The sequence below is a fragment of the Cynara cardunculus genome, unplaced genomic scaffold, assembly GCF_001531365.2.
Source record: "Cynara cardunculus var. scolymus isolate 2C unplaced genomic scaffold, CcrdV1 Un_Scaffold_1432, whole genome shotgun sequence".
Taxonomy (NCBI): domain Eukaryota; kingdom Viridiplantae; phylum Streptophyta; class Magnoliopsida; order Asterales; family Asteraceae; genus Cynara; species Cynara cardunculus.
Window position 1 is genome coordinate 89,336 of NW_020200765.1, and position 27,622 is coordinate 116,957.

General features: G+C 35.3%; 1 protein-coding gene across 1 annotated transcript in view; it reads left to right on the top strand.

The window, feature by feature from the left end:
- The window catches only part of LOC112502441 (187-kDa microtubule-associated protein AIR9), a 47,844-nt gene extending 20,561 nt beyond the window's left edge, over positions 1-27,283 (top strand). The window contains exons 16-38 of the mRNA XM_025106347.1: positions 942-1,042; positions 1,286-1,333; positions 3,500-3,684; positions 3,766-3,883; positions 5,183-5,310; positions 7,110-7,278; positions 8,191-8,309; positions 8,848-9,016; positions 9,187-9,271; positions 9,877-9,950; positions 10,039-10,158; positions 11,812-12,007; positions 12,090-12,211; positions 12,317-12,524; positions 13,942-14,015; positions 15,041-15,179; positions 15,362-15,540; positions 17,787-17,942; positions 22,757-22,888; positions 25,516-25,574; positions 25,982-26,014; positions 26,112-26,243; positions 26,905-27,283. Coding sequence (XP_024962115.1) covers positions 942-1,042; positions 1,286-1,333; positions 3,500-3,684; positions 3,766-3,883; positions 5,183-5,310; positions 7,110-7,278; positions 8,191-8,309; positions 8,848-9,016; positions 9,187-9,271; positions 9,877-9,950; positions 10,039-10,158; positions 11,812-12,007; positions 12,090-12,211; positions 12,317-12,524; positions 13,942-14,015; positions 15,041-15,179; positions 15,362-15,540; positions 17,787-17,942; positions 22,757-22,888; positions 25,516-25,574; positions 25,982-26,014; positions 26,112-26,243; positions 26,905-27,081 — 2,923 coding nt within the window. The 3' untranslated portion in view covers positions 27,082-27,283. The remainder of the gene's footprint in view (positions 1-941; positions 1,043-1,285; positions 1,334-3,499; positions 3,685-3,765; positions 3,884-5,182; positions 5,311-7,109; positions 7,279-8,190; positions 8,310-8,847; positions 9,017-9,186; positions 9,272-9,876; positions 9,951-10,038; positions 10,159-11,811; positions 12,008-12,089; positions 12,212-12,316; positions 12,525-13,941; positions 14,016-15,040; positions 15,180-15,361; positions 15,541-17,786; positions 17,943-22,756; positions 22,889-25,515; positions 25,575-25,981; positions 26,015-26,111; positions 26,244-26,904) is intronic.
- Positions 27,284-27,622: the final 339 nt, after the last annotated feature.

Below are 27,622 nucleotides of genomic sequence, written 5' to 3' on the forward strand. Positions count from 1 at the left end.
GGGGGGGGGGGGGGGGGGGGGGGGGGGGTGGGGGTATTGATAAACTTCAGAGTATAAAGACATATTCTAGAAGGAAAGAGAGGACGGCAGATTAATAAGATAAAGATAAAGCAAGTCTTGGATAAGTCATAAGTCCTCAAGTTTACACATAACTATTTTATGTTTATTTTAATTATTTTATTTGTTTTTCTTTAGGATCCATTTTATTCTAGGAGTCTTTCACTTATTAGTTTAAATACCTTCATTGTTTACCTTTTTGGAACATAGATCAATTTATTATAATTCAATTCTCTACAATTGAATAGGGAGAGACTGCAACCTTTCGAAAGCTGTAGGGTTTTAATACTCTAATCTTGGCAACCTTTTATCGACTCTTATCACACACTTGGCTAAAAATTCTGGGCTCTCTTTTCGTATCTCACTGCTGCTGATCGGTGTATGTTAGTCATGAGACCCAGTTATGACGATAAGTTCAGGCTCCTTTAGGTAAGTTAATGCCTACTGCCAGATATGAATTGCTCCAAGGACCTTACATGGGGATCCAAGGTCCAAGATGGTACTCTTGTCTTTAAAAATCCATTGTCAATGCATGATAACGTCTGCATGGCCTTTTTATCTTTAGACTATACATCATCAAGGTTTCAGCGGAATACATGTTGGGCATTTGCTAGACACTTGATTTTATATGCTCTCATGTCTATTTGATAAGCCTTCTCAAATATCCTGTTCACTTGTCTCAGTTTATGTGCTATTTCTATGATAAAAGAAAGGTAAATTGAAGTCAACTTTTCAAATAATGAAGTGGTCTAAGAGAGCAACAGAATGGTTTTACATTAATTTCAAGCAAGTTGTTCTAATTTAGTGTAATTTCTATCAGCATAATCATTTAGGTTTTCTATCTTATGTTTCTGATATATTCTAAAATTATGTTGTCTGGACAGAGACTTTGTCCTGGTGCTAACTGGCACGAATGAGTATAGTTTGTCCAAGGAAGATGTTGGTTCGCGATTGGCTTTCGTATACCTTCCTGTAAATTTCGAGGGTCAGTCGCAATCTCTTGCATTTTAAAGTAGTTATAAAGCTTCTTTGACTACATATATTATTACCATGCAAAAAAGTTAACCCACATGTTGTTTCATTATGCTTTAATTTCTGTTCTTACGTCCTTCAATTTTTATTTAACTATTAACGGGAGCAGGGTTTAACCAACTTCTTTCTGAGGCTTGACTATGCAGCAAACTTGACTGTTCCATGACTATAATTTGATTAGTTATTGAACGTACAGGCCAAGAAGGAAAATCTTCGTCAATACTGTCTCCAATAGTCAAACGAGGTACTTATATACAACTAAAACTGCTTAGGAATCAATGGTCGTTCTGCAGTGATGTTTGTTGTAAATACTTTTGCTGTTAAGAATTGAGGTACTTATATACAACTAAAACTGCTTAGGAATCAATGGTCGTTCTGCAGTGATGTTTGTTGTAAATACTTTTGCTGTTATGAATTGAATCAAACCAAAAGGGCCTTTGGCTTAGCGGTTTTGTAGTCTTTGGCCTCTTAGGAGGTCAGGGGTTCAAACCTCACCAAAGGTGAGGAGGGTGTATGAGTTTATGTGTTGCATTTGTCGTATACAAATATTATATACTTCATAAAAAAGAATTGAATCAATTGATGAATGTTTGTATTCATTTCCAGCTTGTACTTGTAATCTTATTTGACATTCAGTAAACATAACACTGAACGCTGGGAACTTCTTCTTACTAGTATTATTTATTTATTTATTTGTGTTTCATAATGACAAACAATACACTGCACAGAAAAAATAGTCTAGTGCCCCACTGAAATTATATGCATCTTTTTTTTGAAGTATATAATATGTATAGACGGCAAATAGAACAAATAAACTCACACATCCTCCTCACCTTTGGTGAGGTTTGAACCCTTGACCTCCTAGTAAGCCAAGGACTCACAAAACCGCTAGGCCAAAGGCCCTTTGGTAAATTACATGCATCTTATTTTGTACTATATTCCCATTGTCTTTTCTGGCTGCTCTTTCTTTCTCCCAAGTTTTAACCTCCGGGGATTTATTGGGAACTCCATTATACATTATTTCCAAGTTAATATTTTTAGCTGATTGTGATAAACAACAGTAGCTTAGAATTTAGATAATTGATAAGTAGGATTTCGTGCAAGATTGACATTAAAATGTATTATGAAGCTTATTTATCATGTCAAAAAGAAAAGAAAAAAATGTGCGCTGCAGCTTATATTAAGAAGACACTCCATGTGGAAGTAGTTTCACTCCAGGCTTTTTATCACTACCTTTTCTGCTTTACAAGTACATATATTGAACAATTTTTTAACGAAGCGTTTGTGGCCAAAGCCAACTGACATTCCTTCCATCCCTATACACCTTTAACTATATCAGGTCCAGAAACTAGCACTATTTTGGCCATTTTATAAAATCTGAATATATGGATGTTAGAGCATGACAACTTACATTTGACAAGTAAATGAACAATCACAGTCCTTTGAAGTGCATTGATTTTTCGATGTTTGGATGAAAGGCTTATAGGTCTCCTAATCATTGAAATTTGGTTGTCTCACTTAGTTTTAGAGATGAATAGAAGTCAGCATGAATAGAAGTCAGCATGGATAGAATACCTTTTTGGAATAGAAGTCAGCATGAATACAATATTTTTTTGGAATAGAAGTCAGCATGAATAGAATATCTTTTTGGAATAGAAGTTGGAATGAATAAAAGTAATTACTGAAAAAACTGTAGTTAAAGTTGGAAATGATAAATAATGAACTAAAACAGTCGAAGCAAGTGAAGCATTGAACTCCAGAGATGCCCAATGATATTTTTGTTAATTTTTTTAAAATTCTCACAGGGCATGTCTGGATAGACCAAGAGTGAACTGCTTAACCATTTAGAGGCTATGTGACAATGCAGATGTGTTTAATTTTTTAACTAACATTCAAGCCCTCTTGTTGAATCGGAGGTCTAGAGGCTAGACCATTCAGTTCTATTAAGTAATAAAGCACTTATCTCCCTCATGTTTATACATAGGTATGTATGTACATGGATGTTTATATGAATATATGGCTGCATAAATACATGTGATATGTGTACTTGTTGTTTACATGCACCATACATCTTCTACTAATGTTTGTGCTAGAGGATGTGGCATTGTAAAGTACCCTTCTTAGAGGGCCTGAGATGTTTGCATTAGTTATAGCTCTAATCTTTGGGAATACTGGATAAGTGAGTTGCATTTTCAAGTTGTCACTAGAGCCTTTTGTATCTCAATCAATGACATAAATTTTGTATATGCATTCTCCGACAAATATTCAGAATTCTCTTTTCTATACTTTCCTTTGTGCTTTTGCTTCAGCTATTGCATCACTTTCAGTAGTTGGACTATAGTCTCTGACAAGCTGGTAGGAGTCATTTAATTCATCCATGTCTTTGCTTTTCTCCTGATTAAAATTTCAGCTCCACCGAGAGTAACAGACCTGAAGATATTTGGTGATTTGAGGGAGGGAAGTAAGGTTACAGTGACGAGTAATGTGACTGGAGCTACTGAAGGATCTAGCAAAGTTCAGTGGTTCAAAACATTTTCCTCAATTCTTGATGGTGAGAATGGTCTTGAAGCAGTAAGCACGTCAAAATTGGCCAAGGTTGGTGATCTTATCATGGGTGTTTATCCGTAACACATCTATTGACCCATGATTCTAGTTGAGAAATTGTGTTCATGTCAGGCATTTCGCATACCTTTAGGGGCTGTCGGATGCTACATTGTTGCCAAGTTTACTCCTGTTAATGCAGATGGGGAATCTGGTGAACCAGCATTTGTTATATCAGATAGAGCTGTCGAAAGTAAGTGAATCTCATAATCTTATGATTACTAATATGGTTCACAAATATAAGAAATAACTTTTATTTAGACATACAAGACATGTGAGCAAACAATTCTGATGATAATATTGGCCATGACCCAACTTTCAGGCCCATGAAATTCTACATGCTTGCATAGTGGAATTGCATGGTTGTTATAGTGCTAGCATATGGTGGCCTGCTCCAACATACCATGTTTATCGTTTACACTGCTTATATCATACAGCTGATCTCTTCAGAAATATGTAGTTTCCAACACACTGTTGAAATATATAGGGTTTTAGTAAAAATAACCCCCTTTTAAATCACTTCAAATTTATAAAATTTGAAGTCTGGAGAGTACCTTCTATTTTCATGACCACAGTAATTTCTTTTGGTGTCAGTAGCTGAGCATGGACACATAAACACTTTTCATAACAAAATTAAACCTGTTTATGACAAGGTATTTCGGGGATGGTTGAAATTTCTAAATACTGTAAGGGGGTATTTAATAATGCTTGTGTACAATGCAACATAGTTTCTATGTTGAATGTTGTTAAGTACATATGATATTTGTGCTTAAAGTTGTTGCAGGTCATTAGTCCACTATGTACTTTACGTATTACCTCTTTCTTTCAGTAGCAAAGAGCTCTTTTGGGTCCCTTTGTTGCCCTATCCCCACCATACTCTCAACCAATAACAGTTAGCCTTAGCTTTTAGCTGCCTTCCATGGCTTCTGCCAACATTGTTGCTGAAGTATGCAACTAAACAAATGCTTTCAGCCATCTCTCTTGCAAATTGAGCACTATAACTCAGAGCAGCAAATCACAAATGTCAACGGATGCTCTGATACTGTAGAGGGCAGAACAACATTTGTTAAATCATAGTTCCTTACCTTTCTTTACCCTTCGTGGAGGCCAATTGAAATTCCAAAACAGGACCTGGAGTGGGGGGAGGGAGGGAGAGGGGGGGGGGGAGAGAGGAAACTACTGCAAACTTCTCTTTCCAAGATTAGATGTTTTTGTTGTTTTGAGTTCTGACAGCATAAATTTATCTCTTTACGTTGAATAGGGCCACTGATTAATAAAATAATCTTGGACCTGGATGCAGTTTTAGGTTATTGATTATTTTATGTATTAATTAGATTCTTGTTAGACTTGATACCAAGTTTACAGCTTGCAAGTACATGATATCATTCACCTAAAACAAAGATCTAATTAAAATGTCAGTATACTGTTTATACATTGTTCCACCAGTCTTGATGGTAAATGCTTCTTAAACATGTTTGTTGAACATTTGCAGCTCTTCCCCCAAATTTAAATTTCTTATCCATAACCGGTGATTACTCGGAAGGTGGAATGCTGACAGCATCTTATGGGTACATAGGTGGTCACGAAGGAAAGAGCATTTACAATTGGTATCTTCATGAGGTATTTAACAATTAAAATTTTCTATGACATATATCATCACATGTCAGTGCCTTTAAGTACTCTCCCGTCCCAAAATAAATGTCCACAATGAAAAAGGCACAAAATTTTAGAAATATTTAATATTACACTTTTTAATTGACCGACAATTTTACCCTTAATAATTGAGGAAGTAATTAGTTTCTGCATCTCATAATTAAGGGTAGAATTTGAAAGTATGCACTTATTTTTGGAAGTGGACATATATTTGGGGACAAACTAAAATAGAAACGCTACCGAAGGGGAATCGACATTGTGGTATCCGGGTTACTGGTACATCCCAGCCTCTATGAGGTTAAGGGTTCAAACCTCACCAAAGTAGAAGAGGATGTGTGATTATTTGCCAATATATATTATGTATACATCAAAAAATGGAAATGTTGACACTAATTTTGGAACTGCGGGGTTAGTATTTTGAGATTATACTATCACACCTGAACTTGTACATGCAACTGCCTAGAAAATTTGCCTAAAATACGAGCAATGCTTTACAAAGGCAGTGAAGGTGTCATCAATATCGAGAAGGAAGTTATCCAGTGTAAATCAAAAACCTAGATAGAGAGAAGAATAGACAAAAGAATAGAGTGAAGTCTGAATGCACAAGCACAACTTAAATTGAAAAGCTATGTGGCAATTTATAGTGTAAGAAATATACAAAATAGGAAAGAACTAATTAGTAGACCAAATATTTAGATTTTCTACAGGTACAATAATCTCAAGTGTCAACCCTCAAATCAGCCTATAATCACCCAGAAATCATCTTCTAATCATCCGAGAACCAGCCTATAATTCCAACACAAAGTTTGTATGCAGTTCATTAAAATGCCATAGATAGCACTGGCTCCAAGGGACAGAAAGAGGACCTTGGCTGCAACTGATTATATGCAATACATTATAATATGATGAGGCTATCTGGTGAATGAATATGAGATCCACATAGCCAAGAACAAAGTTTCACTAGAGGATCAATCTCATAGAAATTTTTCACTACCACAAGAGAGGGGTATTCATCAAACCACTAAACTGCACAAACCTCCTGCACCGCATGGTTAGAACTTTTGCGGTGCGGTTATGGTTTGTAACTTTGTCAAACCACCACAGTATGAGGTTCAGTTTGCGGTTTTGAATTACAAAACGCTGTTCAAAGTGATTGCATGGGTATTTTTGTCAAACCGCACTATGTGGTTTTGTGGTTTGGAAGAAAAAACTCAAATTGCATATGTGGTTTCGGCTCTAAACCACACCTGACACCGCACCACAAACACCCGCCATATACTTCCATTGTCTAAGCAATTCTCATCTGAAACTTGGCGAGACATCCTCATAAATCCACTATAAAATCTCAGTGATTGCATTTGCCCTAAGCCAGGAATTATAAATATCCATGCTTCAACTTCAGACCTCATTATTCCAAACTGAAGCAAACTAAGCAGTTTGATTCAACTTACACTGATATTCAGTTTAGTGGTGTAGCTCTTAAACCCCAACTAGTTGGTTTGTGCCATTCAGACCATTTGGCTTGTAATTAAGGTCAACATATTATCCTATTTACATAGTCTAGCTTAGGTATCAATTTCTATATGAATGAAACATGTGATATTGACAGATGGCATCCCTGCCAGAATTTATTGGATGTGATTTAGGTAGCCTATAGCGTCTATCTTCTTCTAGTGCAATAATGATTACGCAGGTGGACCTACACTTGTCATTTCATGTCAGTGTTTCTTACCCTGAAACTCATCTGTTTTTTTGGCTATCTGCAGGTTGAGACTGACCCTGGTATGGTAATACCTGAGGTTTCAGGTCGTCTTCAATATAGTGTCACCAAAGATGCCATTGGTAAATTTATCTCCTTTACATGTACTCCATTACGTGATGATGGGATTGTGGGGGAGTCAAGAACTTGCATGGGGCAAGAGCGTGTTCAGCCAGGTAATTATCTTTTTCACTTTGCTTTATTGTCTGTACACACATCTGAAGGAATGAGAGGAAGTGATTCCTGTTCTCCTACTTAGATAGACTTGTATGTGTAAAAGTTGAGTTGTGTATGAACCTGGATTGAACTATCTTTAGACACTTGGAACTGTAAAAAAGGAAAGCTGTAGCTCTCTTTTTCATCTGTTTAAGGTAAATGGAAGTTTACTGGGTTCAAACTTTTTTTAATAATGTGCAAGATTCTAAAGATCCATCAGCAATGATGACCTGGCAACTTTTAACTTATGTGATTAGTAGTTATACGGATACAAGTGTGAACACGACATCATTGTTCTTCAAAGGAATAAGCGTTGAGACAGAAGTTTTGAAACTTCTCTTTGGTCGTATATGTTGCAACGTACATATTTGTCTTCATGTTATGTTAATATGTTTTCTTAATTGCACCTTCTATGTTTATTTTTTTATTTGTATGCAAACCTTTGGAAATCTGCTACTGGTTTGAAAATTATAAATTGTTCTGCTAGTTTTTAACCAAATCACTATCATGTCCTTTGCCAGTCTTATTTAAGACTGCCACATCTTGATACTGAGGTTTTCTACACAATTGGGTGAATACCATGAGTCTCTGCAAACTGTCTAAAATTTCAAATTTCATTTCAAAGAGTGCAAAGCTTGACAGGTGTATTTCTTTCGTCATGTGTTTATTTGTAATTGACCCATAGTATATGCTTCCCTCAGAATGCTTGTGTTTGTCTCTTATAGCATTGAAGCAAATATACACATAAAGTTTTTATGCATGCGTGTCAGTTTGCAAGTGTTCTGTATGGCAATATGCTTGGAGGAGAATCCTCTGTAATTCTTTGAATTTCAAATCTAACACTGGTTCTTGTCATAATTTTCTCTAATCAGGAAGCCCTAGATTGCTGTCTCTACACATGGTTGGGACTGCAGTTGAAGGCACGACACTATATGTGAACAAACAGTACTGGGGTGGTGAAGAGGGAGACTCTGTTTTCCGCTGGTTCAGGGTACTACTGATAATTTGGCATACAAAGCTCTTTCTGAAGTTTTGCTTCTTTAATTCATGATAATTTTTGTGTACGGTTTTGTTTTGAGCATACACTGAAATAACTGGGTTGTACTCCTTACTCCACATTATGAGGGGAAAATTTGATTATTGGTTTACACTTTACAATCTTACATCATGGGAGAATAAATGGAAACAATATAATCGTATGACTAAATCATCGATGCATTTTTCAACACTCCTAAGTTGGAGCATAGATGGTACTCATGCCTCACTTGCCACATATAATGAGGGTTGTGAATCTCATTATGAGGGGAACCCTGATTATATATTCTACATCATGGCAGGATTAAGGAACCATAAATCATGAATGTATCATTTTATCTTCTAACATACACAAAGTAATTTGGGCTGTTGCATCAGCTGATAAGACTGCTAATCTCAATCTTTTGAAGACGCTATTTTTATTGCAACTGGGTTGCACCAGTATTAGACGATTGTTGCAGATTTATTCAATTAATAGGCAGTCCTATGTGCAGACTAGCTCAGATGGCATGCAAGAAGAAATTGTAGATGCTACTACATCATCATACTTGCTTTCAGCTGAGGACATTGGCTTTTTTATATCAGTTTCCTGTGAACCTGTGAGAAAGGATTGGGCCCGTGGTCCTATTGTATTATCTGAACAGATTGGACCAATATCTCCTGGTATTCTGCGAAATCTTTTGTAGTATTATAATTCATTGATTTTATTTTATTATAAACTTGTTATCAAGGTGCACCTGACTAGAAATATGTCTATGATTAAGTTTCTTTCAATGACGTCATAATTTTAGTCCAATAACAGTTGTGGAAACTCAGGATGCTTTATTTTTCAGGGCCGCCAACTTGCCAGTCACTCGAGTTTCATGGCTCAATGGTTGAAGGAGGGCGTTTGACCTTCATTGCATCTTATAGCGGAGGGTAAGACATTGTTTACAAGTTCAATAAAGATGTGGAGGGTAGAGATCTCATATAAATATAAATTTTACTATGTACATGATCCTCCACTCGGTTACCGCTGACTGCTTCTGTTGGGTACCTTCATATGGTATTTGATTGGGCATGCTGGTCCTTGACAATAATATGGTAGAACCCAGTTAATGGAAATCCACTTAGAATGCCTAAAAAGGAGCTGCACGTAGTGTGTATTGTGACAGAATGAAAAGGATGAAAAAACAATGTTGTATGAAATACTAGTGGGCTCTCCACACATCGCCAACTTAATTGAATAACCTGATATAATCTTGTTGAAGGACAGATTAGTTCAGTGGGCAAGGCCCAGCAGCCCACATGCACTCTTTTGCATCAACATCATGTCTACATGTGGCCTCAACACCCAGTTATATGTTCTTCACGTTTTGACTACATATCCCACATGTCGAGAATAGAAATCTAGCTACAATTTACAAGATTATGTGGCCAATTCAAACACAACCAATTAATTTAGAATTTGATGCCTTATAATATACCGCTTCATGTTTACTTTGTTGTGTTCTTTGTAAAGTAAGTTTTTTTATTCCTATCAGGGAGAAAGGAGCTTGCTTCTTTAAATGGTTTCGAGTGAAGGCTAATGGGTACAAGGAGAAGCTACATTCTGGTGGTGAGTTTGCGGTTGATATGTCTCATCATTACAGGTACAGTTGGTTACCCTGATCACTTGCTAAACAAGTGATGCATATTCTCAGCAGAGCATTTAGATTTGACTTTAGAGGATGTTGGAGCATGTGTGGAGCTTGTTTTTACACCTGTGCGAGGAGATGGAGTTAAAGGGAGCCCAAAGAGTATTGTATCTGGTCCTGTTGCTCCAGGTGAGTTGAATTTGCATTATTTATCCTTCTCTTCCAGATAGGGGGAACATTATATTTTTTATTTTGAATGACCAACAGGTTAATTTTGAACTATACAATTTTATGGCTTTCACACCTTCTATAACAATTAAGAACTATATTAAACTTTAAACAAGTCCCTACAAAGTAAAAAATTACTGGTGATAATCAAGAAATATAATACATATAAAATTGGTCTATGTGAGCTACTTGGTTCATATTTCTGTGAACTAATTTGGAAATGGAGAGTGTATACTTTATATTTGCATGTTTGCTCCTTACTTATTTTTTTTCTGTCTTTCAGAATGGCATGAGTATGATAAGTCAAGTGAGTAATAATGATAATTTCTACAACTCAAAATTGCTGCTGCTGTTGATTGTTCTGTGCATGTACTTGGTTTAAGATGGGTCTTACACTTTAATGGAAATACTATCCATACAATATTTATATGAAGCAAATTTAACTAACTGCCATCAAATGAAGCAGCCAAATGGTGATGAAGATAAAAGAGTGAGATAAGATGTGATAATAATAGGGACCATGGTCTATCAGTCAAGTCCGACAAATATACTATTAACTAATAAGAACAATTTTTTTTATGCTCCTGACAAATCTATTATCCGTTTAAAATATCTGCAAGTTGTTTTAATGTGTTCGAGTGGCCAGTGGTCAGTAGGGCTGACTCTTAAAGTTTCTTTCAAGTAAATCACAACCATCCTTAAATCTTCTGTCACTATTCATGGAACACAAAGAATTAGACACAATATGTATACGTGTTCCATTATCACACCGTAGTTGCATGATATCACACTGATCGACATGATGCATAGTTTCCCATTGCACAACCAAGTTGGACCGTTTATATCTTCTAACGGCCATTGACCTGATACACATCTCAGGTTACTTTTTAGGAACGAGTCTCTATTTCCCCTCCATGACTTACCCTCTAATTAGAATTATGTAGTATTTCACTCAAGAATTTGGGTGGATAATATAATAGGTAAACGGAATGCCATTATACTTGGGGAAGGCTATAAATAGTGGGTATATAGTAATAGGCCTGTGCGATGAGAATGAAATACAAGTAGGAGAAGGAAAAGCAACCCCAATAAAAATAGACTACAATATAGAAGCCACAGATGCAACTAAAAATATTCAAGTTGGACAATACATATCTATCACACCAAATGTGTCACATACAAAATTGGTCTCCTTTGTGGCAAAATTGGTCTCCTTTGTGGCTTCTTGAGGAGGTCTGCGAGCTGATACTTGATCTGCATGCTGATGCCTTATGGGTCATGGGTGCATTTCTTGTTGTACCCATAACATGATTATGTACAAGGAATGACATGGAGCCATTTAGTGTATTCTGATTGACTTTTTTACTGGCATTGGTCCTCTCAGATCAACTTAGCCTCATGCTCTACTAAAAGGAAAACAAGTAATGACATGGAACAACTTATAACATTATGTTGTGGCCTACTAAGATCCTGTTTTTAGAACTTCCCTATTCTACCAATATTTATCGTATCATGTTTACATCATAAATTGAATGTTGATTGTTGACAAGCATGTGCAGTAATTTGTTCCATTGAGACTTTTCATATTCAATATCTATTAATTTCCTGCGACAGCTGATCCTACGGGTGTGGAACTTCTAATTCCTGATTGCTGTGAGGACAAGGTTGTGGTTCCTCTGAAGACATACTTTGGTGGACAAGAAGGGGATGGAAATTATATTTGGTACAGAACCCGGTCCAAGCTTGATGCATCGGCTCTCAGGGATATATCAGATGCTTGTGAGGATGTGACTACATGTGGGAAAACATTGTAAGTTCTGTGAGTGTGATTCCACATGATAACTTATTTTTATCTAGTCTGCACCCCTTTGGCTAATGTAATCTTTTGACAGAACATACACTCCATCATTGGAGGATGTGGGTGCTTATCTGGCTTTGTATTGGGTCCCAACTCGTGCAGATGGAAAATCTGGGGAACCGTTGCTGTCCATCTGTAACAATCCAGTGAGTCCAGGTAGCCTCATGTTCCTTTATCACGTACTGGAATGATGCCAAGTTACATATCTGTTCACCTACTTATGGTATATCTCTAACATATTGATGTCAAATGTCGTGACAGCCCTTCCTATAGTTTCCAAAGTTAGTGTGAAGGCGTTGTCCTTAAGCACCTATTCTGGTGATGGAGAATACTTCGGTGGTTATGAAGGATCAAGCATCTTTAGTTGGTATAGAGAAACAATGGAGGGAACAACTATTCTTATTGATGGTGCGAACTGCAAAACTTATGAAGTTTCAGATTCAGATTACAATTGCCGATTGTTGTTTGGGTAATTACTATACCTTTGTTCTTATTCACTGCTGATATTTGTGCATGTACTTGAAATTAGTTTATCGATTAATATAAATAGTACAATTAATTTTTTTTTAACTATAAAGTTCTTCTATCCATTGTGAAAAATGCCTGTCTTGAAATCATGAAAATCGTGAAATTGTAAATTAGTTTTTATTTTTCAAATGTTTAGTACCAGCTTTATTCCAATTACAAACAGGAGGAAAAGTTGGTGTGATGGCGGTCTGTATAGGGCCCGTGTACATATTCACCGCAGAATGCTGATCCGTGATTACTAGCGATTCCAACTTCATGTTCCCTAGTATCTTGTTTCAGAAGCTGGTAGAGAGTAGAGAACAGAATAGGGTGTGATGCCGCAATTTTTTAGATTTAAATAAGATAGATTAAAATTAACGAAATGCGGCCTGTGAACAAGCCCAAGTAACCATCCTGGTGAAATCAAAACACATTTGCACTTTCAGTCTGAGGAAAGCAAAAATCTACTTTTGCAGATTTATTGTATTTGATATGGCAGATGAATAGTGTGAGAATATATGGAACCCCCTGATCACTCTCCAAAAGAGCCCTTGAGGAGAAATAGGAGGTTCCAACATTGATACAGGAGAAATGGTCCAATTAGCCGATGTAGGACTCCAACAAATAGTAAAGCAGAAGGGGTAGTAGTAAAAGCAGGGAGAGTGAAAAATAACAGAATCAGTTAGATGGCTGACTAGGATAGAGAATGGAGCTAGACATTGTTTGTCTTATTTACTACTCGATCCGACAAGCCTTTACCCATAGTTAATAAGGTAGCATAGAAATGATACCGTTAGGAAGATAAATAGAGAGAGAACGACCCACCAAATTGGATTTTCTCTTAAAACTTAACATGAAAAAATATTCTTATATGAACATTGCACAAAAGATGAAATACTTCACTATTCTAACCTTGCCGTTGACATATCATAACCTTGGGCTTTATGAACTTTCATGGTTGGCTAATGGCTTGTAATTATGAGACTCAAAATTTCACAAGGGAGTCCTTGTTGTAACTCATAACGATGTGGTATACTATAACAAAGAAGCACATTCTGGCAGAATTGGTGGCAGTAGTAATACATAGGTTGAACTCTTGAAACATAATATTCATTGAAAGTAGTTGAATGGTGAAATTTTTTATTATTTATAATCTAATCAACTCATTCCACTCTATCCTAAACCCGGTCATGACACCGCAATATAAAAAAAGCAATCAAGATGAAGGATTAACTTTTTGGTTCTAAAAGATCAGTAGGAATTATATCTTACTCCACATTTTTTGTTAGTTATCATTTATAGAAGCATCAAACATAGTGAGGACTGCTTTAGAGAAATTTCTGTACATCTATGAAAACTTGTTTTTTTGCATTTTGAAGGTATACACCAGTTCGTTCTGATTCGGTTGTGGGAGAACTGAAATTGTCTGAGCCAACTGATGTGATTCTCCCAGGTACTGATATCATGTTGCAGTCCTGTATTTCCTCCGAGGGTTATATCTGTATTTTCTCTGAGGCAGTTGCACCACCTTTTCTTCAATCTGGAGTTCAGTTTGCTTTAATCTTTGTTGAGGCTTCTAATATATATATATATATATATATTATATATATATATATATATATGCGTGTGTGTGTGTGTGTGTGCGTGCGTGTGTGTGTGTTTGGATTGGGGAAAACATAACTCCGTTAAGATGCGGCCAACTTGGCTACATTTTACTAAAATACAAAGACTATAAACAGTGTTAGTCATCATCTTTATTTCTCCAATTGTTCTTTTCCCACAAAGACTACCTTTGAGAGTACTTGTACTTTAATGAAAATGCAGTCAAGTATGTTGCCTCTTGAAGCAGGGTTTTTCTATGCATATAACATGTATGTGTATGCAACCTTGATAAAGTATTACTGTATTCATTAACAACCTCTACTTAATTATATTTTGTTCCCTTTCCAACTTCGGATCAACATAGTAAATTAGTAATTTACCAAGTCTATAAGATAGTAATTTTTGGGAAAAACACAGGTCTTGCTTAATACAATTATTTTTTTGTCTCCTTGAACCTCATCTTTAAGTTTTCCCAGTGCATTAATAAGCTGCGTTCTCTATATGAGTTCTATGTAGCATTGATGATGTTAATTCCATGTCTGAAACTTAAAATTAGTTTGTAATGTTAGGATTTGGATTTGAACCTGGACAATTCGGTAAGAAGGGCCATTTTGCTACTAGCGACATCTAGCTCTCAGCTGTAAAATGATTATGTGTGGTCCTGGTGAAACGTTCGGTGGGTGATGTGGAGCTATATTGTTTGTTTTTTTGATTTCCGGAAGTTTATCTAACAAGTTCAGCCATCTTCTTTGGCAATTATGTTTTTGTTATAAATAATGTGGGAATGGCTTGTAGTGGACATGGAGTATGTATGTTCAACTAAGGATGCTGAAGCGTTATATTCACTTTTCAATTGAACATTACATTGCATTTCAGAGCTTCCGAGAATTGAGATGCTTGCTCTTACTGGTAAGGCAGTTGAGGGGGAAGTACTGACTGCTATTGAAGTTATCCCAAAGAGTGATCCTCAGCAGAACGTCTGGCAAAAGTACAAGAAACATGTCAGATACCAGTGGTATAGCTCTACACTGTAAAACTTAATGGCATGAATATGCTTGCTTGTGGGACTTGTCTTTCCCTTATATTCTGACACTTCTTTGTTTTGTTTCTTTTCTCTATTTTTTGAAATGTTCCCTTTCTTGTTTTGTTTTGTATTTTCGGTGAGTGCTTATCTTATCATACTATGTTAACTAACAGGTATTTTTCTTCTGAAATGGGAACCAAAGCCTTTGAGCCCGTACAATCACAAAGTTCTTGCTCCTATAAGCTGCGCTTTGACGACATTGGTTGTTGCTTCAAATGCGAGTGCATTGTGACAGATACATTTGGAAGATCTAGTGAGCCAGCATATGTTGAAACTGCTCCCATTTCCCCAGGTCTTCTTGACTTCCTTTATTTCTGTTTCTTATCTTTTGCTTCTCAATTTTATGATTTAAGTTTGTCTTTGTGTGTTTGTGAGTATGCATATTACCATTTGTATCTAAAGACTGACAGAATTAGATCATACATGCTATATATATAGACAGAGAGAGATAGACCGTTCACATGAGAACCGCAAACATTTTGAGAACCAGGGAACTCATTTTAGTGTATATTCATTGTTAAACATACTCATTGTCATCAAACAAATACAAGTGAACATATTCATCATTGAATATACGTTGACAATATACATATTTTGATGAATTTATATAGTGTATATTTATCAGTTAATACACACTATAAAATTAGTTTCATGGTTCTCAAATCATTTGCGGTTCTCAACATGAACCCTCCCATATATATTTACCTACTACTATAAATTTGATAAGGAAACTAACTCCTTTAAAACCTTTATAAATTAGTTAATATATACCAAGTTAATTTAGTTTGCTAATTTCTATAAATTAGGAAACTAATGCCTAACTTTGTGGGAAAATTCAATGCTCCCCCTCAACTTGGATCTTACATGCCTAACTTGCTACACAATCTCTTAAAGTGAGGTCCTTGAAGATCCTTTATCAGAATATCTGCACATTGTTCCCACGTTGGCGTGTATATCACTTGTACTTCATAATTGTCTTTTTTTATTTCTGCAATGAAATGTCTATCAATACTAACATACTTAGTTTGATCATGATGAACGGTATCCTTCACAATGTTGGGTCATGTGGTTATCACGTTTGAGCTTCATAGCTTTTCCAAATTCCGCCGTCATTTTTTCTATTACTTGCCTTATTCATATCCCTTCGCAAACTGTGACAACAAGTGCTCTTAGTTCTGACTCATCACTGCTCCTGGTGATCACTGACTGTTTAACTTTGCCAAGTGAAAAAATTTCCCCATACAATGGAGCAATATGCTATAGACCTGCTATCTGTCTGAACTCCTCTCTAATTTGCATCAAAGTACAACATTACATCTCAGTCGGTAGTCAGTTTTTCTAAACAATACCCCCTTTTCAGGGGTTTTCTTTAGATACTTGAGAATCTGGTATACTGCATTCATGTGTTCTTCCATAGGATTAGTCATGAACTGTTTATCTGTGCTCATCATAAAACCAATGTCTGGTCGAGTATGAGAAGATAAATGAATTTCTAACATTGGTACCTCCTTTTATCTACTAAAAAAAATTAATCTTCTTCCATAATTGATCAAGTCAAAGACCATACATGCTACTGCTATACAATTTGATTAGGAAAGTAACTCCTTTGAAACCCCTATACGACAGTTAACATATTACAAATAATTTAGTTTCCTAGTTTCTATAAAATTAGGAAACTAATTCCTAACTTTTTGGGAACATTCGTCGGTGTATCGATGCTCTCATCCGGGTACCACGGTTTCACTTGTTACCATTATTATCTTTTCCCATTTCAACAGTTAAATCTAGTTTTGTTCTCTACTAATTTATTTCTTTACTGGAAGATTACTTCTTCTGAATCTGTGTGTTAAAAGAAAATAATAAGTTGTTTCTATTTCACATGTTTATATTTATCTGACTATTGTTACTATTCTACTTGCTACATCTTGTGGTTCATGTGTTGAGAGTTGGAATCCTGATGCTTTAAAAGTGGTTATTGGATTTGAAATCAAGAATTAGGGTGGTAATTCCATTCAAGCTAGCCAGATGAGCTATGTGCTCAAATGTTGTCAGATTGGAACTACAGACCGTCAAATTTGATTTCTTTATTATACTGCTTTTTGATTTTTTTTTATACTACTTTTTGTGTATTGGTTCCATTTGTGTAAATTACGGTAAGGTTTGGAAAACAACCCTTAAACAACCAATCACTTTAAAAGAGTTGTGTAAGCTGGAAGTTTAACAGTTGTTGGATATTATTTAACATGCAGCAGGCATTCAATTTGTGTATTTTAGGGATACTGAAATTAAACTTCATTAATTCCAGTGGAGGATTCAGGTTTTACCCCTTCTGACCTAGTTTTCGATCATGGTACAATAGTGCAATTCAGCCACATAATATGGGTAGCTTAATGGTTGATTATGTTGACTAGTTTTCTGTCACTGGCCTCTTGAATTCATAGATTCTATTAACTTAAATGTTTCTTGGATCATATTATTTTTCTGGGAGCACTTTTGTAGAATAGATAGGTTTCCAATCAAGGATTTGTTGCTTTTCAGGGATTCCTAAAATAGAGAAGCTGGAAATTGAAGGCAGAGGTTTTCATACCAACTTGTATGCGGTACGTGGTACTTATAGTGGAGGGAAGGAGGGTAAGAGTAAAATCCAATGGCTTAGATCAATGGTTGGCAGTCCAGATTTAATTTCTATTCCAGGTATGTTCTATCATGTATTTATTATATATCGCCCGGCTGCTTTTACTTTTGTTACAAATATCATTTGCTGTTTGTTTATTACAGCTCCAATCATTGATGTATGTTTTATGTTTATGTTTGTGGAAGAAGGGGGATGGAACCTTCCTGTTAGAATTACTAATATTCTATTATTCTATATTTCATCTGTTTAGACCATGAAACCATATGACATACTATATATATTTTTGTATTCCCTCGGTAATAGATATGTTCTTATTGTTAGAACCAGATCAACGAATTATAGAATTACCCTTCCAAACTAAAATTAAAACAGTAATAATCAGAAAATTAACCAAGAAAGTTAGTAAAATTCTAACCTTTACGATGATATCTATATACAAAGATCGTGAGATAGAGGCCTGCCGAAACAGTGTCCTAAGACGAAATTTCGCCCCCAATCGTCCATTGATAAACGGATGTCGTCTTGAGCCCCAAGGCCCATCTTTTGACCATTAATATTGGGTATTACTACACCCAAGCCCAAGGTCAATCCTTCCTTTGGGCCTCTCTCTAACTTGCTAATCCATGTGTGTAAAGCAATATAAACACATGAAAAGTTCCTTCTTTTTCCTATGCGGGACAAGGGTGGACTAATATCCAACAATTATTAAACCTTAACTACTAAAAACCCTAGTGTCCACGGAAGACAACCAATAACAAAAGAAAATTTACTGCCTTTTACAGTCGCATTTTGATATCTCCAGTTACCAAGACCATGCCTTCTGTCAGTATAGCTCGCTGACTACATGGTCTAATAGCCTGCTTCAATCTGATTCTGGGGGTATGTGGGAGTTGATGTGTGATGAGGGGAGTGCAGTGGGGGGAACTATAAGATGTGTTCAAGGTTTTAAAAAGCGGAATTGGGCCTCAAGGCGTTTTCTCTCAACCAGGAGAGGCGTAAGCCCTGAGGCGGATATATATATACCAATATATATATATATATAGACGAAGGATCGTGTGAGAAGGAGAGTTAAGGTGAGAAGCATAAGAAGGGATCTCGACCCTTGATCATCTTTAATCTCAAACCCACCCATGAATCGCGCTTGATACGGGGAAGATCCGATGCATCTCGGTGCGTCTCATTCTAATGTGCATCCAAGGATGGAGATCCCTTCTTACGCTTATCACCTTAACTCTCATTCTCACTGGAACTTGTAACACCCCATTTTGAGACTCGAAATCGAGACCCAAATGGTGTGTTATACTTGTTTCTTTATTAATAATTCTTAAAACATAATATAAACTAATTCAAATAAAGTAAAAACTTACGGAAGTGATTAAAAACATAATTTAATCATCTTAAGACTTCTACAAAAGATGGAGCCAACATTGCACGATCACGGAAACGAACGAAACATAAAAGCTAATACCCACATTACAACAGTTCCTATCGTTGTCAATACTATACAACTCTTATGATCACTCTTGAGAGCTCTAATCCTGAATCCTCTCTTAATCCTTACCTGTGATACACATACATTTTTAAGCAAAAATATTTGCCGGATCCCTAATCGAGGATTGTGTAAATCCACATACTCTTTTATCAACATTCTTTCAAGAATGACATAATTTTTATGCATATGCTTATGAATATGTATATATGAAGTTTTTCACAACATAACTATGTTTTCATGTCCAAAATAGTGATATGTTTTGCTTTGAACTTTCTGTTTTGGAAAATCATTGAAATTTATGTTATGATTATGCAAACATGTTCTCAATGAGATCATGATTCGTAAGTTTTCTTGCATAAAATCATGTAATGATATGAGATTCATGTCATAAACTCTAAGCATGATTCATAATCATGTTTTGTAAATAACTACATATTGTGTATCACATTTGTAAACAAAAACATGTGATCATCTTGGGTTATATGGCTATCTAGAAGCTAAAATTGATGTTGTTTATAACTTCTTTTGCTTCAACACCCTTTCCTATTGCTTCCTCTTTTTTTGTAGCTTATATATGCTTTTTAAGAGAGAAATTCTGCTTAGTTTTGTTTGAAGAATGAATTATAAGAGGAAATTCTCTTATTTATGCTCTAGATCACTAAATAAGAAATCTCATAATGACTGTGGAAAGGTGTCATGCTCTTAATTAATATAAATTATGCATTCTTCACATAATCTCCAATATAGTGACGCCTAATCCTCCACTAAGTCACCTATTCACCAACTTAAGACACCTAATCCCACTAAAGACTGCAATTTTATGTTTTTATTTCTAATTATTATTATTTTCATTGAATATCCCTTCTACACACACACACACCCCTATATATATATTATATATATATATAGATATAGATATTACTACTACTTAATCTTATTTGAATCATTACTTTATTATAAATTCTTGTTATAAGAAAATAAATAAATAAATACGTTGCTAATAATAACTTTTTGTTATAACAATAGTATTATTATGACCATCTCATTTTTATCTACATATTAATATAAGAATGTAATTTATACCCAATACGATATACTTTCGATTTAACCATCGATACACTAACATTGACCGATTAGTAACTGATCGCATCAATTAGTAATGTTTATTACAAATTAACATTATAGGTTACTTTCCGAAATTCGATCTTTAATGAAACCTTAGAAATTCTAGAATGTACTAACGAAAAAGTCTAGTTAAATCTCAAAACTTATCAATAGTCAATAACACATTTGCATTTCCTTATCATAAGCACACCCGAAAATGGGCTGTTACAGAACCCAACCTTATATATAGCCATAGGTTCATTTGAGAAACATCAAATATATGAGAAATAGAGAAGTGATCCTAGCCCTTTCACTAAAAAATTAATGGTCAAGATTTGAGGTGCTAATTGGTGCAACACCACATAATTGGGTCACATGGTAACAACTATGTGGAAGATAAAGGGGTAGTTTCGTAACTTTTACAAATAGGCGGCAAACAAGTTATATTATGTGCATATATGAACCCCTGTGATTCACATATGAACTATATGTGCATATGTGGACCCATTTGATTCACATATGAAATCATAGATTCTCATATGATATCAATTGCTTTGGGTCCTCTTCAATTGTGAATTTACTAGACAATCTCAAAATGAAACAGTAATGCATATATGAAACTTATTTAGTTCATATTTTCATTGTTATGTGCATATGTGAACCCGAATGATTCACATATGAACTATTTAATTTATCCACAAATTAATCTTATATTCACATATTGCATTATAGTTTTAGGATCAAAATCAACATTTTGCTCAAGATCGCTTTCTGGATTTGGATTCATATTGAAAAAATACGGCATTTGAACGAGAAAGAATTAAGAAATTGATAATCTTGATAACCTATAATTGCAATATATGATCGAGAAAGAATCGAAAAAAAGTCGATGATAGAATTGCCATAAAACCAATTTTGATTTGCGATATATAATCGATGATAGAATTGTGATATATGATCAAGAAAGAATCAGGAAAAAGTCGATGATAGAATTGAGATCCCTATGCCGCTCTAATTCTATCGGTGATACAATTGCTAATTACCATACTACCCTTCATTTAATAAAACTTGATCATTTAATCTAATGGCTAGTATTGCTTCTCTATTTCTCATATATTTAGGTCTTCTCATTTGAACCTCTCCCTATATATATAGACGGAGGTTCAGAGGAAAACTCTAAAAAAATGAAAAACTGAGGAACACCCTAGTAACCAGTGGGCTCCTCGGTTTATATTTTTTTTGTAGTTTTTCCCCTTAACCTGACCCTATATATATAATATAACTACAGAATATGTTCTTTACCGATCTGCATTCCACTGCTTATACACACAAGATATATGCAGTTGCTAAAAGAGATTTATGTACTAGACACAAAATATATATCATACTAAATTAGTAAAAGAATCTCCAAAAAAAAAATTCAATCACGAAATATATATATATAGTAACAAAGGAAAAAAAAACATTGATCTATTAATAATATATATATATATATATATATATATATATATATATTAATATGCTCACAGCACATATATGAAAAAACATTAAAGTATCAACAAAGTGGGAGTAGAAGTTTGACTATGACAATGACACATAGTAGAGACTATGGGGCCGTTTATCAAACACTTACCCTGTAAGCTCTTACCGGTAAGATTCAACACTATCACTTGCCTTATTGGGTAAGATTTTAGTCCTTAAAACAGCATCGCATGCAACAATTTACCCAGTAAGCGCTAACAGGGTAAGAGTCATCACCCTCACTTACTGGGTAAGACTCTCAGTCCTTGCCATCGCCCTTACCGGGTAAAATTCTCGGTCTTTGCCATGTTCAATCGGTAAAGTAAGTGACCCGGTAAGTGCTTACCGGGCAAGTGTTGGGTAAATGGCACCTAAATATAAACGACATATATCTAGTATATACATATACATAATACTCTGGTGAACTGGAGAAGATCAAAGAAAAAATGCAAAGAAAATGGGAGAAAACTGGAACTTGCACGAGTAGCAAATAGGGCTTAGGAGAACTAGAGGTTTCAAAAAAGAAATCGAGAAGGTTTCAGTCGTTTTTTAAAATAATTTAGCCTTTGTAGTGAGGCATACTTCTCGTATGGGGATTCACAGGTGCGCCTCAAGTGCCATTTTGGGAAGCCTCACCTCGCGGCTTACGCCGCTTCATGTGTTTTTCTGAAACCACGAATGTGTTTTTTTATTGCATATTAAAAACTCACAAGTTCCTGGTTCTGTATTAGAGATGCTTTGTTTTTTTTATTGCAGGTGAGACAGGAAGGATGTATGAAGCGAATGTTGATGATGTGGGCTATCGGCTGGTTGCAATATATACTCCTGTAAGAGAAGATGGGGTTGAGGGGTATCCAGTTTCTGCTTCAACTGAACCTATAACTGTTGGTAAGCCTGAACCAGTTTTATCTTCTCCAAACTTATTCTTTAAATGTTTTAATGGTTCTATGTTTGGTTGTCATTTATATATATATATATATGTGTGTGTGTGTGTGTGTATAACTATATATATATATATATATATATATTATCTCTAATTCATGTTGTTCAAGTTAATGTTAATTTGTTATTTGAGCTTTTATTTAATTTTTTATTTTAGTTTGCACTGCTTATTGATTTACTTGAACAATTCTATTGCCTCTTATCCACCATTTTTTATAATTAGAGTAGCTTGTTTTTATAATCTTTTAAGGTACACCCCAGAGTATAAAAATAATAAACCCAAAATGCAATATGATAAGCACATAGTGTAGTTGTATGTATTCATACCACCATTGGTGGTTGTATTATATATGCTTAAAATTTCGTTTTTAAGTTTTCCAATCTGTTCTATTGTTAAGATTATATTTTAAAAGGTATATGAAATGAAAATGTGGTTGTTCTTGGTTTGGGATATGTAAACCAAACCAAACCAAACCAAACCAAACCAAAAAAGCCTAGTATATCCCAAACCTGAGGGTAAGCAGACTTGTCATCTACCCCAAAGAGTAAAGTGATTGTTTCTGTGAAGATCCCTGACTTGTAAAAAGTGTGTGGGAGAAGAGAATCTTGCCTGAAAAGGCTGAACCAAAAAAAAAAGTGAAAAAAGGAAAGAAGAGTAAGGCTAGGAACAAAAATTGAAATGAACGTAAAGGCTAGAGAAAAGTAAGCAGCACCAAAGGATCAAACATAATGAAGGTAAGACAACAAGACATCCCCCAGTCTATCTTAGGACTCGGGTTGCCTATCTCTCGGCTCACTACCTTACCGTGATCCTCTACTCTTGAGCCGCCTTCTTCCCGCTTAGACTAGCTACTGGTCTCTAATTGTGTGTTTCCGCGAACTCCTATTGACTATCAAGGGGTCATGTCCTCGGAAAATGCCTAGGGTTTTCATGTCTATCCTCAGCTGCTCATTACATGTCCTCCTCGGCCTGCCCCTTCTCCACTCCCCCTCTACCGTCATGGTTTCTAACCTTCTCATCGGTTTGGGTTATGTGTATGCCTATAAGTGCAACTGATATTTGCTGAGAAAGATGGGCCGATCATCCTTTAGGGTTAAAAAACTGTATGTTATTAATCAGGTAAACCAGAAAATTACAGGATAGATAAATTAAAGAGCTTCTGCTGTTCTGCATGTGATTATGGACGACATTAAACAAATGATAGTTCTTGTTCTTTATTTATTTATTCGTTGTTCATATTAACAAGAACTATTGGTTGAACCCTCAACCTTCAAACTCTCAGAGGATAGGCGAGCTTCATAGGCTAAAATGACCCCCTCACAAGATAGCTTGGTCAATTGACTTTACATGCTTAAAAGAAACCTAGAGCCGTATTAATATTTTGTAAATGGTTGAACAATTTTTTACGAGGAAAGTTACAACTAAATTGGGACATCTGAGAGGGAAAGTGCATATAAGTTGATTCTGCTTCAGTCCATGTAAATCAATTCCAAGGGGTATGTGGTTTCGGATTGGCTTCCATGTCATATTACCAACACAAGAACCTTATGCTCCTGTAATGCTAAACCTTAAACCCTAAACCCACCATTTGAAATCACCACACTGCAGATGAGTTCTGTTTTGTCGCAGTCGGGTTTTATTCTAGTTACTTCTTTATTATTGGGTTTCTTGCAATTTTCTAACATCATATATATATATATATATATATATATATATATACACACACACACATACATATATATACATACATATATAGGGGCTTAATCAAATGAGAACTGTTTTGTTTGTGGTAACTGTGAGATCCAATCTCAACCACAAATCAAAGGTTAAATTAGGAAATTAATAATTTTGGTAATTTTAACTTAAAATATTAATTAAGGGCATTTTAGGGATTTTATAAATATCCTCTCTCATCTCTCCGGCGAATCTTATTCGGCGAACCTTATTCCGATGAACCTTATGTGAACACAAGATACACACTGTGATACCTACAAATGATATTCACTGTGATATCCAGATATACATACAAAATGCACAATATGATACCCTTTGTAAAGCAATGAAGATAATGAAAATGCACACTATGATACATTTCATAAAACTAAGAAAATGCATTGTGATACACGTGAAACATTGTAAATGTTATCACTATGATATACTTTGATTCACAAACGTCTTTAAAATACAATGTATATTAGGTAATTGATATACTAGGTAACTAATTTTAATTAAATATTTCCTTCTAAAAAATTTAATTAAATATTATGATTAGTTGTCAAAAATAGAATTACTATATTACCCTTTTAGTTTATTTAAGAAATATTCTTAAATATCTCAAATGCGTGGTCAAAGTCGCCCGCACGCCTTTTTTTTGCCCATTAATGTAAAATGACGTGATTTTGCACGTGATTTGGCCGTTTTCATATTCTCTTATTTAGTTATTGTTCTCGTTTGATCCTCCCTCGTATATATGATGCTCCAACTTTTGCAATTATTCTTTATGTACCTGATATGAGATATTTGTTGCAAGCTCAAATGTTTTTTCTCCAACTAACACCATACCTATTTGCAGAACCTGACGTGCTTAAAGAAGTCAAACAGAAGCTTGATCTTGGCTCTGTGAAGTTTGAGGTATGAATTTGTTAATCCTCATTTGTTTATTGTGTCTCGTTATTGTGGCCAAGCGAATTGATCATTCCCTTTCAGTTTCTTTTCTTTGCTGATGATGCTGATCATACTGGTATGCCACATATACAGACAGTTTCATCTATGACATGTCTACGTCTTTATTTTTCTATGAGTTTTGTAAGTGGCTGCAAGTTTGAAGTGGAAATTAACATCATTCACTAATTGGCATTAGATAATTAGATCATTTTATAAATAGTCTTCGTAAGCAGATCTGTTGTAGCATTTGGCTGAGTTTACTAGATAGATTGCCATTGATTATAAAGATAAGTTGACCAAAAACATGTGCATTTGCCAAAGGCGTATGCAAAATGTTTCATACTTCAAGCCTCGTAACGTTGTCTTTTCAACAGGCATTATGTGACAAGGACAGATCTTCAAAGAAGGTACATCGTTATTGATTTGTTTGTATCCTTGATACATTCGAGGGCAAAATGGCATGTTGAAAATATCCTGAGTTGTTTTTTTCATTTACTATTGAAGGTTCCTGGATTGGGTACTCTTGAGAGAAGAATATTGGAAGTTAATAGGAAAAGAGTGAAGGTTGTGAAGCCTGGTTCCAAGACTTCCTTCCCAACAACTGAAATTCGTGGAAGCTATACCCCTCCTTTCCATGTATGTGATTTCACTTAAGTTTAATATTCTCTCCGTCCCAAAATAAATGTCCACAATTAAAAAGGCACACAGGTTTAGGGATCTTGTAAACTGAATGACAATTTTCCCCTTGATGATAAGAGAGTTAAGAAACCTTATCTCACAGTTAAGGATAGAATTGAAAATTAGACACTTTTGAAAGTGTACACTTATTTTGGGATGCAGGGAATATGATGCATTTTTTTAATAATAACAATTTTTGCAAGCCCCCAAGCGTAATATAATTGGTTTAGGGATGGTGTGATTGCACCGACTTTCGTGGGTTCGAGTTTAACAAACACAGTGTAGGATCACAATTCCTTTGGGGATTGGGCTCCTTGTGGACATTGGGCTCTTAAGCCACCTAGCAGATCTTTGTGTACCTCATTTGCCACTCACATAGTGCTCTTGGGTGGACCGATGTGGGCCAGCTCGGGGTTGCTGGTTAAATAACCCTTATGCACTACAAAATTTAGTATGTTACTCCCTCTGTTCCAAAAAAAAAAATGCAACCCTTTCTATTTCGGGTTGCCCAATATACGAGATTCTCTTTTTGTGAAAGTATGTTTTGCAGTTCATTTTTAACCATCCAATACAGGTTATCGAATATATAAGCTAGTTTTTATGGCATGAACTTATGTAGGTGGAGATATTTGGTAACGACCAACATCGGCTGAGGATTGTCGTGGATAGTGAGAATGAAGTAAGCTTGATGGTTCAAACCCGACACCTGAGAGACGTGATCGTACTAGTGATCCGAGGCTTTGCTCAACGATTCAATAGTACATCCCTCAACTCCCTCCTCAAGATTGAGCCATAATCGATCAAGTGATCCGATCTTTGTATATTTGCGGTGGTTTCTGTGAGTTTTATACTTTTTTTTTTTTTACGGTGTTAAATATGTATCCAATTGAAAATGAAAAAGAAAACAGTATATATGTCGAGTTATGATGTTGCATGTAGGGATGTATATGTAATGCATTATATTTGCTTGTATGCGATGGATATGGATTTTGTGATCATGTCTTGTAATTTTCTTATTTCCTACCTGTTTTTGTTATATATTTGATAAAAGTATTATTTAAGGAGGTTTGCAGGGATTAAGGTCGGGACTCCATCATGTGTTTACCAGATTCATGATGAACATTGCAGATTCCATATTAGGAGAAAGAATTCATCGTCCTATATTAAGACCCTCAAAGCTTGTATGCTGAAAACCTAGGTAACCACAAACAAAGAATGCTTAATATAACAGTTGATAGAAGTGAAAGAATATACATTCGATTCCACTATGACTATAGTAGATAGTCAACCAAAGCCCATATGTTAGGCATTACAAAGTTAGATCACCTACACCTACA